Source organism: Xyrauchen texanus, chromosome 42 (assembly GCF_025860055.1).
Source record: "Xyrauchen texanus isolate HMW12.3.18 chromosome 42, RBS_HiC_50CHRs, whole genome shotgun sequence".
In the NCBI taxonomy this organism is placed as follows: domain Eukaryota; kingdom Metazoa; phylum Chordata; class Actinopteri; order Cypriniformes; family Catostomidae; genus Xyrauchen; species Xyrauchen texanus.
Window position 1 is genome coordinate 34,621,805 of NC_068317.1, and position 12,166 is coordinate 34,633,970.

The following is a 12,166-nucleotide window of genomic DNA, read 5'->3' on the forward strand; positions in this document are numbered from 1 at the left end:
GAGTAACTTTTATGGTCATTTTTAGGGGGATTCTGTAACTATGGGCTCTTATGATCTCAGTTTATCAGTGAATATTTATTTCAGTTCTGACTGTACACTCACCTAAAGGATTATTAGGAACACCTGTTCAATTTCTCATTAATGCAATTATCTAATCAACCAATCACATGGCAGTTGCTTCAATGCATTTAGGGGTGTGGTCCTGGTCAAGACAATCTCCTGAACTCCAAACTGAATGTCAGAATGGGAAAGAAAGGTGATTTAAGCCATTTTGAGCGTGGCATGGTTTTTGGTGCCAGACGGGCCGGTCTGAGTATTTCACAATCTGCTCAGTTACGGGGATTTTCACGCACAAACATTTCTAGGGTTTACAAAGAATGGTGTGAAAAGGGAAAAACATCCAGTATGCGGCAGTCCTGTGGGCGAAAATGCCTTGTTGATGCTAGAGGTCAGAGGAGAATGGGCCGACTGATTCAAGCTGATAGAAGAGCAACTTTGCCTGAAATAACCACTCGTTACAACCGAGGTATGCAGCAAAGCATTTGTGACGCCACAACACGCACAACCTTGAGGCGGATGGGCTACAACAGCAGAAGACCCCACCGGGTACCACTCATCTCCACTACAAATAGGAAAAGGAGGCTACAATTTGCAAGAGCTCACCAAATTGGACAGTTGAAGACTGGAAAAATGTTGCCTGGTCTGATGAGTCTCGATTTCTGTTGAGACATTCAGATGGTAGAGTCAGAATTTGGCGTAAACAGAATGAGAACATGGATCCATCATGCCTTATTACCACTTTGCAGGCTGGTGGTGGTGGTGTAATGGTGTGGGGGATGTTTTCTTGGCACACTTTAGGCCCCTTAGTGCCATTTGGGCATCGTTTAAATGCCACGGCCTACCTGAGCATTGTTTCTGACCATGTCCATCCCTTTATGGCCACCATGTACCCATCCTCTGATGGCTACTTCCAGCAGGATAATGCACCATGTCACAAAGCTCGAATCATTTCAAATTGGTTTCTTGAACATGACAATGAGTTCACTGTACTAAAATGGCCCCCACAGTCACCAGATCTCAACCCAATAGAGCATCTTTGGGATGTGGTGGAACGGAGCTCAGTGCCCTGGATGTGCATCCCACAAATCTCCATCAACTGCAAGATGCTATCCTATCAATATGGGCCAACATTTCTAAAGAATGCTTTCAGCACCTTGTTGAATCAATGCCACGTAGAATTAAGGCAGTTCTGAAGGTGAAAGGGGGTCAAACACAGTATTAGTATGTGTTCCTAATAATCCTTTAGGTGAGTGTATAAATCCAACACAAGGATCGACGTGAAACCGTTCATCTGGTCGAGGTTGATTATGGGTTTTAGAAAGTAATTAGTAATAATTAATGCAATTATTTTTCAGACAGAGTATTTAGTACAGTAATCTTATTTACACTAAATACATCACAATAATAAACAAGTATTCATTATTAATATGACAAAATTCTCCGTATTAAAACAGATCAATAAAGACTAAAAGCATTTTTTCCTGCTTTCATGATGTGCAACAACAAAGGGATAAAAGTTTATTGAAATAACTAATTTGGTTTCAAGAAGTCCCAGAACGATCCGTCTGCTGTGGAACGGTTCTGATTGAAGCTTCTTGACAAGGACTGAATTCTCCAAATCAAGTGTCCTTCAATTCAACATAATGTCTTCATTTGGCATTTCAGTGACCTGCTGATGGACATAGATACACAAGTTGAATTAAAGTGTGTGTGTGTGTGTGTGTGTGTGTGTGAGTATGTGTGTGTGTGTGTGTGTGTGTGTGTGTGTGTGTGTGTGTGTGTGTGTGAGCAGCTGCAGTATCTGTCAGTGTATCAGTGCTGTGTGACTGACAGAGGTTTTTGTACGACTCTTTATCACTGTGTGAACACATAACTGTCACTGATCTCATGTACACTCTGACAGTAATAATGTCCTGCATCTTCAGTCTGGACTCCACTGATGGTCAGAGTGAAATCACTATCAGATCCACTGCCACTGAATCTAGATGGAGTTTCAGACTCCAGGCTATCAGTCAGATAAATCAGGAGTTTAGGAGCTTCTCCAGGTTTCTGTAAGTACCAGTGTAAACAAGTACCAGCATACACATCACTGCTGGTTTTACAGTTTATTTGAACTTGTTGTCCTGGTTGAGCTGTTATTGAGGGACTCTGAGTGACTGTGATCTGTCCTTCACACTCTGAAACACATGACACAATAAACACAGAAGTTTTTACTATCTCAAAAATAGTTATTTGACACCTGAAGATGAAAATATTCTCAAGTACAATTCATGTTAGTTTGAATGTGTAAAATATAGAGACTATTAGCACTGAAATAGATTCTCACCAGCAGTGAAAAGCAGAAGAGAGCAGATAATGAGAGCGTAGCTGTCATCTTTACTGTGAATGAGTGAGAACTGAAGGAACAGTGATGTTGGTTTGACAGTCCTGACTAACAGACAGTCTGATATTGTGCTTTAATCAGAGGGGCGGACATTCAAAACTGTTTCCTCTCACCAGCAAATGTGACTGTTACAGGAGAACAGCAGCAATGACAAACAATTCATACATGAAAATACACAAATTATTGACATCTTTATTTCTGATTTATTAAATACATTTCAATCAGTGGAACTTCTCTGGATTTTTCCTCATTGTGGATATTTCACGAGCATTCAGGAGATCAAACTAAATCAAATGAGTTATAGAGTCAGTGGAGTGATACAAACTGTTTATTACAATGTAATATATATGTTATAATGCAATGTTGCACTTTTGAATGAGTTGTTAATGACAGTAAGAAGTGAAAGTGTGTTTGTATGTGTGTTGTGTAAAGATGTGTTTGTGATCATGTGTTTAAAGATCAGTTAGTGAAGCGCTCAGAGGTTTTTGTGCAGCTGTTCTATTAGTTTGTATCACTGTGGTACACTTTCGGCAGCGGCACCAGACTGGATGTTGGCAGTAAGTAAATCATCAAATCATCCTTTTAATGTTTCATATGTTTTATAATAATGTTGAATGTGTGTTTATAATAATGTTGAATGTGTGTTTTATAATAATGTGGAATGTGTGTTTTATAATAATGTTGAATGTGTGTTTATAATAATGTTGAATGTGTGTTTATAATAATGTTGAATGTGTGTTTTATAATAATGTGGAATGTGTGTTTTATAATAATGTTGAATGTGTGTTTATAATAATGTTGAATGTGTGTTTATAATAATGTTGAATGTGTGTTTTATAATAATGTGGAATGTGTGTTTTATAATAATGTTGAATGTGTGTTTATAATAATGTTGAATGTGTGTTTATAATAATGTTGAATGTGTGTTTTATAATAATGTTGAATGTGTGTTTATAATAATGTTGAATGTGTGTTTTATAATAATGTTGAATGTGTGTTTTATAATAATGTTGAATGTGTGTTTATAATAATGTTGAATGTGTGTTTTATAATAATGTGGAATGTGTGTTTTATAATAATGTTGAATGTGTGTTTATAATAATGTTGAATGTGTGTTTATAATAATGTTGAATGTGTGTTTTATAATAATGTTGAATGTGTGTTTTATAATAATGTTGAATGTGTGTTTTATAATAATGTTGAATGTGTGTTTATAATAATGTTGAATGTGTGTTTATAATAATGTTGAATGTGTGTTTATAATAATGTTGAATGTGTGTTTTATAATAATGTGGAATGTGTGTTTTATAATAATGTTGAATGTGTGTTTATAATAATGTTGAATGTGTGTTTATAATAATGTTGAATGTGTGTTTATAATAATGTTGAATGTGTGTTTATAATAATGTTGAATGTGTGTTTTATAATAATGTTGAATGTGTGTTTTATGTATGATTGTAACACTATGATTTGAGGGATTTGTCTCACTTTTTTTAAATTGTTTTGGTGAAATATTTTTCTGTTTCCAACTTGTGACTAAACCAGAAAATGTAGCAAAAAACTCCCTAATTTTGTGATTTTATATTTATAATTATTTTTGCAATACCTGATTAGACTCATTGAATAATTTGTCTGTTTTCAGGATATTAATGTGAAATTTTAAGACACTTTGTGTAATTTATTTGTGAGTTTGTTGCTCGTACAGAAGTGAGATGTGATTCAGTTTTTGTTGCTGTTCATGATTTAAATTTCTCACATTATCAAGAGTTCATAAAAATGCTCCTTCAATATGAAATGTTTATTAATGTAATATGGAAGATATAAAGTATTACTAATTTCCATCAAACTATCTGTTAAAAGTTCATTATTGTTCAGAATATTTTGTGTGGTACTGTTGAGGTCGGGCGATTTTCTTTTCATTGTTTCTTAATGTAAAGAGAAATATATGACGGACAAACATTCTTCAACTTTTGTGTAAATCTATCTGCAAACATACAAATTTATTGATCCGACCGATCAAACTGACATTTATTATTAAGTACTCTATCATTACAAAAATATCTATCAATGTAATTTATTTAGTTTTGAGCTGGAGTGAGAAATCTTTTAATATTTTCTAATTTGTCTTTTGTGTATTTGTCAGGCAACACTGGTCCTGCCGTGAGCGCCCTGCTGCCCTCCAGTGAAGAGATTTCCACAAAGAACACAGCAACACTGATGTGTGTGGCCAACAAGGGCTTCCCCTCAGACTGGAGCCTGAACTGGAAGGTGGACGGAGCAGCAGGACTGAGAAGAGCAGTGCTGGGGTCCTGCAGGAGAACGGTCTGTACAGCTGGAGCAGCAGTCTGACTCTCTCTCAGGACGAGTGGATGAAGGTGGTCACAGTGAGATGTGAGGCCACACGGCAAGGCCAGACGTCAGTCATTAGAGAAGTGAGGAGAGATCAGTGTTCTGAGTAGATCCTCTGATTCTCTTCTGCTCTTCTCACTCATGTCTCACATGGAGACTAACAGTGACTTCTATTCAGACAAGTATATGTGTGCTTTTGTTCTTCTGCTGTTTTCTCTTGTCAAAATTCAATAAATGAAATAATATTCAGTAAAGTTTCTGTCTTTTGTATTTGAAAAGTTGATTTATTCACATTATTTGGGTCATTTGTCAGTTCAGTTCACACACTTTATAAATAAACTTCATTCAACGAACCATGAAAACACCTGCAGAGACTTTATGAATCAATCTAGTAATTATGAGTTTATTATGCTATAAATATGTTTTTTGAGGACACCCCTAGTGTCCCTGTAATTCAAACAGCTTAAAAACATATTAAACAATATTCAAGTTCAAGTTTTTTTATGAAGCACTTTAAAAACTACAATGTTGACCAAAGTGCTGAACATTAATATCATAAACAATAACACAATATTATTAAAACACTTCAGTCACCATTTAGGAACTTTAACCAAAGTGTCTTTTACGAACAGAGAAACATTTGAATTATGGGACAGTTCTGAAAAGGTGCGATTGCTGGTAAAACTAAACTAGTAAAATTGTGTTTTGAACATGTTCACTGGAGACAGAGCTGCTCTATTCTGAGAGAAACACAATCATTCAACTCTGACAATGCAAATGTGATTTTCACCTCACACTCTCAGATTCACTGTTTGATTGGTTCAATGATCTGAACTGGAACACACCAGTTTCACTTCTGCTCTATTGAGTCGTTTGACAGTTATGAAGTTATTTAAGTGACATCTTCATAAAACATATGCAACTAATAAACTGCACCAGCTCATCTGTAACACGAGATGAAGACTTTTTTCTGTACTGTAGGTCCACAAGGTTGGACAGATTTTGTAATGGTGGAGAGCACCTGTTGTGACATCTGATCATATTATGGTCTGTTCAAAGATCATTAGATGGTTTGTCTAATAGCAAACACACACTCAAAGTCTCTCATTATGTTGTTCGTGCTGTGGAAGGTTTAAAGGGATAGTTCACCCAAAAATTTTAATTCTGTCATAATTTTCTCACCCTCATGCTGTTCATGTTCATGGTTTCTGTAAGTTTCAGGCTAAATAATCACCATCATACACGTCACTGCTGGTTTTACAGTTTATTGGACTTCTTGTCCTGGTTGAGCTGCTGTTATTGAGGGACTCTGAGTGACTGTGACCTTCTAATTATAAAAGTTGTATATGACAAACCTCGAGCAAATGATGTGAGAGTCCAGATGAAGAAGGTGATGAATATCATTGTTGTTGTGTTGATGAAGATCGTGATTCAAGAAAGATAATGTGTACTGTTCAAATCAGCACATGTGGTTCAATGCAGAATGTTAAGTTAATGCTGAATACGGGCTCAACTGTATCAATCGTTCCAATGTCAGTGTGCACACAGTATTTCCCTACTGCTACTCTCTCAAAACCAAAGATACATTTAGTGAGCTATGGTGGTGATGCCATACCTGTAAAGGGATGCTTGGAAGCTGAGATTGCATGCGGTAATCGATGTACTACAACAGAACTGTTTGTAGTAAATACCGGCACAGCGGTGATAGGACGAGACATGTTTGTGGCCCTAGAACTGCAGCTGTTAGATGCCCGTATTGCTAAATCGCCGTGCTGCACAATAAATACATCTGACACACGTATGGAACCTGAGAAATTGGGTCGTGCAGAAGGATTCACACACTTAGTTAAAGTCCGTGCTGATGTGAAACCGGTACAGCAGAAATTACGGCATCTTCCGTTTGCAGTGCGTGAAGCTGTATCACAAGAGCTAAAACATCTCATACAACAGGACATGATTGAACCGATTGAATCGTCGATTGCTGTCACTAAGAAGAAAAAAAACGGTAACAAACAACTTTGTGTGGATTTGTGAGATCCAAATAGAGCAGTAGTGGTGGACAGTTTTCCACTTCCTCACATGGAAGAAATGTTCACAGAACTGAGGGGGGCAACAGTTTTTTCAACACTGGACCTTCAAAGCGCCTATCACCAAGTGTTGTTCATGAAGATAGCCGCAGTCCATTCATTACTCATGAAGTCTTATTCCGTTACTAAAGAGTACCATATGGACTGGCGTCAGTGCCAAGTTGCTTTTAGAGACTGATGTCGACCATACTTAAAGGCCTTACAGGTGTTCAAGGACTTCGGATTGCTCGGTGGTCAGCTAGACTAATGACGTTTGACTACGACATCAAGTACAAACCTGGACGTGACAATGTTACAGCTGATTGTCTCATTTACCATTACAGGGTAGTGAGCCTGGGCTGGAGGATGACGTGGAAGTGGTTGTGCTTACTTCAACCCTCACAGCTGTATCAGCTGATTAGACCTCGAGCCGCCGCCAGGCTTCGCCATTTGCGCCATTTAGAATTTCAGCCGCCGCCAGCCAATAATTTCGTAAGCCAAATTGAGCTGCTGATAAAGTTTGGCTGAGCCGGCTAGAATTATTTGCATCAAATAATAATTCTATCACATAGAGACATACACACACGAAATATATAAACAATACACGAGATCTATTTTCCCACTGGATTCATAACAGCACAGTCTTGTGCTCGTTGCTACTGATACACAGACTCACTAGTGAATTGATCGACCAATTAAAATTGCTCGTTTTCCGTACAGAAGAAGCTGATGCATTTGTTTCTGGCACTGAGGTGAAATGGCGGAAAGAAGGAAGCAAGGTAATTTTGATCTCACTTCTCACATACTTTCCTAATTCCTACTTACTTTTTTTTTAACTTAGGCCTACCCAGACTTTTGTTAAATCTTCAGGGCACGGTTGCACAAACACCTGAATCAAAGATTGATGTTATGAACCAAATAATCTGGAACGGAGAGATTTATAGCACTGAACGTGATATAACAAACCACCGTTTCCACATTGCTAATTCACGACGCATGCTTCAGTGTACATTGAAGTGAAATGTGCAAAACTTTGTCCAAAATAATACTGATAAGAGTGTGTTTTTATTTCGAGCCCCGAGTGACCTGTGCAAAAAAAATCTAAGACACTTACATGCAAGACGAGAAACTATCGCTACGTACGCGCTACAGTTTCCGTGTGTGTATAGCGCTTTTCCGATTAGCGTCATTGCCATCATTCATTTACTCAAAGATAGCCTACTGAGAGCATGGATGCGCATGAATTTATAGAGATATATTTTAAACTTGGCCTTCAATACAAAGATATTACTGTCTATGACATTTGTAGTACTGTCATGGCTGAGACAGGCTTTGATCTTCCAAAGGACACTAATCAAGCAATAATAAAATAGAATAATATGGATTAAATGGAGCTGCTAAGCGACGAGATAGTCCTACATAATACGATCTTTTTTTGTAATATATAATAGTGCTAGACTATACACATACATAGGCCTATATATATATATATTAGCTGCTAGACTGCCCCGGATGGTGCGTGCCTCGCTTTGTGTACAGCAACTTTTTTCACTGGAATCAAAATCCATGAATAAATGAATCTGTTATATTAATAAGAAACACCAGGACACGAAATTTGATTATTTATATAAAATTATTCTCTTTGTAAAATAAAAACAAATCAATACAATAGCTTATAAAAACATCACCAATGTGTATTTCAATGCATAAAAACCTTAGACATGTATGAAACACATATAGGCCTAACCCAAAATGGCCAAAGCGGTTAATAAAGAATATGAACATTCGCTAAACTGTGGGAAAACTGATTTAGAAAGCAATATTTGTTTTTCTGTGAGCAAAAATATCATGCTGTAAAAGTATAATGAAAATAGTATGCTGTAAAATCATTATGAACGAATTATCCTAAAAGTGGCTCACTTGAACATAAAAGGGGGCCCCCTTTAGGAGAATAATTTAATATAAATAATCAAATTTGTATCTATAATTAGCTACAATAGCAAGTTCTGTGGTTGTCGATGAACTAATACATTTTCACATTCATTAGAATTAAAATTTCGTGTCCTGGTGTTTATTATTAATATAACAGATTCATTTATTCATGGATTTTGATTCCAGTGGTGGCTGCATAGGATTGTTTCCAATTTCCAATAACTCCAGAGCGTTGTAAAGTCCAAAAGTCAACATGTTTTGAAAAAGGATAGATGTAATAATTTCCAAAATTCACAACATGTTTTTATCTAACGAAATATTCCGACTCAATCCATGTTTGTTGGCGTTTAGACTTTCGAAAACATTTTCACTGTGGTGGAAAAAACTTGCTGTAGCCTACACAAAGCAAGGCACGCACCTTCCGGGGCAGTCTAGCACATATATATAATATATATAGGCCTATGTATTTGTATAGTCTAGCACTATTATATATATATTTCTCGTGCGCACGCGAAAGTCTCTTAGATTTTTTTTTTGCACAGGTCACTTCGGGGGCTCCGTATATTAAGACACGGCAGGCAAAAACATCGTTTTTTTTACTGGTCAATTTTGAGATTTTTGTATATTTGTCTTCTTTCAGACTTGTGGTGAAAAAAGTCCGAAATACACATTTAGGTCTTTATTTTACTACACTTCGCCTGTTTACGTCTGTAGATTTCTCATAAATTCAACAAAAGTTTGCTTCTTAATCAAGGTGTAGCCTAATATGATAAGCTTCATCCATGATAATGCCAAGTTATTGTATACAACTTAGCCTACATACATTTAGCCTAAACACAACACATTGTCTATTTGAAAATGTTTAGTAGCATACAGACTACAAAATAAATATGTACATACGTTGTGAAAGTAAAATCTGGTGTTTTCTTTATTACATTGTATTGCATTTTGTAGAAATATAGTGTAAGCCATGCATTGCTTGGAAATATTGAGATCTAGTAAATCAGTATAACATAGACATCTGTAGACATGAAGTGGCAGCTTCAGCCATTTGCAGCTATGAAAATTTTGGTGCTGCAGCAGCCATTTAGGTTTTGGCTGAGCCGGCTAGCCAGCCAATAACTTCATCAGCCAGCCATTACAAATGGCTTCGGGCTCTACAGCTGATGAATTCAAGCAAGCATGTGCTGCCTGCCCAATTCATCATAAGTTACATGAGTTACTGACAACCAGATGACACATTCCAAGGGTCTATGTGCTGACCTACTGCCATACTACAGACTTCAACATGAGTTCTCTCTTCAGGATGATTGTGTGGTAAGAGGTACACACAGACTGTTAGTACCAGAGACGTTGAGATCGCAGTTCATTGCCTTGGCTCATGATACACACCAAGGTATAGTGAGAACCAAGCAGAGACTCAGAGAACTATAGTGGTTGCCGGGCATGGACGCCCAGGTTAAGACTGCCATCAAGTCCGGCATCACATGCCAATCACATGACAAGTCAGGGGTCGTTACCATTACAGGGTAGTGTAACACCACCACTCCAGTCTGTACCCCTTCCAGATGGGGCTTGGGAGAAACTTGCCATCGATATCGTGGGGCCTTTTGACAAAGCCCGTCAGACTGCCGTTTTGCTGTGACCTTAGTGGATTATTTTAGTAAGTGTTCTGAGATTGTTTTATGACCCAGGTAACCTCTAAAACAGTCACTCAATTTCTCGCAAGTGTGTTCATCCTTGAGGGTAACCCGAAATAACTCATTTCAGATCATGGATCTCAGTTCATTCTATTCAATTTGATTTGTATAGCGCCTTTCACAACACAAGTCGTTTCAAATCAGCTTTACAGAAGATCAAGAATTAACAGACGATAAAATTATAATGTCTATAATGTCAATGAATCATCATTGTGTAATTAGATAATATACAATCGTTAATCGTGTTTAAAAATAAGTAATTAAATGATAATTGTATTAATAACCCCAGTGAGCAAGCTGAAAGCGACTGTAGCAAAGGAACACAAAAGTCCATAAGATGTTGATTAATGGAGAAAAATAACCTTGGGAGAAACCAGACTCACTGTGGGGGCCAGTTCCCCTCTAGCTAACATTATGAATATAATGTAAATATTGCTTATGTATAGTTAAAGTCATGGTTTAAAATGATTAAACTAAGTGTTAAGGGTCAGTGTTTAAACATCGATTGTGTTTGAACTGTAAGATTAATGACTAATGTCTTTGAAGTCCATCCTGGATTAACTGCAGAAGTTAGATGCACATAGATGCAATTGTCCTTGTTAATTGGCTGATGAAGGAATGTTGTTGGCAATTGTTAGTCTTTGCATTTTATTTCAAGATCGTAGTCCATCAATAGACTGAGGTGATGTAGGCTGAGATCAGGGATGTGAAACGCAGTTCAACCTGGCCGGTAATTTCGGTGAGGTTCTGTGTGGTCCATCCTAAATCCAAGGTTCAGACAATGGCATATGAAGTATCCCATGTCTTATGGTTGGAGTTGGCATCAGTTCATCCTCTGAAGTCCATCATAATACACTGAAGTGATGTTTGGTACCGCTGCATTTAATCATCATCATTCAGCGACACGTACCAGTGGAGTCCAACACGAATCAGGAATGGTGCTGGATCCAGCCGGTTCTGGTGACCTCAGGATAGGAGTCCCGAAGTTGAGACAGGAAAACGAATAAAATAATATTAGCATAGATGCCATTAAATTTATTGCAGAGTTATAAATCATGATCAATGTTTCTGGTTTCTGGTTCGGCAGACCCAACTAAAGCAGCCTAATTGTGGTTTGGAGGATAAATTAGGTGAATGTCTGGCTAAATAGATGAGTCTTTAGTCTAGACTTAAACTGAGTGAGTGTGTCTGCATCTCGACTCTTTATTGTGTGAAATGAGACAGTTGAGTTTGACTAATGGAGAGATGAGCTTTGATCATATTCATCAGTTTACTCTGAGGCTGATCTCAGCAGTCATACTGACCTTATGAATGTTTCAATCAACTGTTCAAAACTCAATATCAATGATGCTGTTTGTGTCACACACATCTGCTCAGTGTTTGTGCTGTTTATCATCTCTGGAAACTTTCAGTTGATCACACTGAACTAAAGTCTTACAGTGTGCCGATATATCATAGAAAATCATCAACATTATTAACTATCTGATTTATGTTCCTTTTTCCATCAATCATTTTTCTGTTTCACTCTTTTATTTTCAAACAAACAACAGTGTGACAAATACGGTTTACTTCACATTATTCTTTCAATTCAGTTTAGAGTAGAAGAGAATGAAAACTTACATTTGAACTTTTCTGAAAAACTCAATTCATTAAATGTATTCATTATTATAAATATG

General features: G+C 37.1%; 1 pseudogene and 1 gene segment (V, D, J or C); one reads left to right on the forward strand and one right to left on the reverse strand.

The window, feature by feature from the left end:
- Positions 1-1,914: 1,914 nt before the first annotated feature.
- On the reverse strand, positions 1,915-2,694 carry LOC127635065 (Ig kappa chain V-III region ABPC 22/PC 9245-like). The segment is given in 3 exon segments: positions 1,915-2,237; positions 2,387-2,439; positions 2,675-2,694. Coding segments are annotated over 3 exon segments (396 nt in total).
- A 135-nt stretch (positions 2,695-2,829) lies between these two features.
- On the forward strand, positions 2,830-5,035 carry LOC127635066 (Ig lambda chain C region-like; annotated as a pseudogene).
- Positions 5,036-12,166: the final 7,131 nt, after the last annotated feature.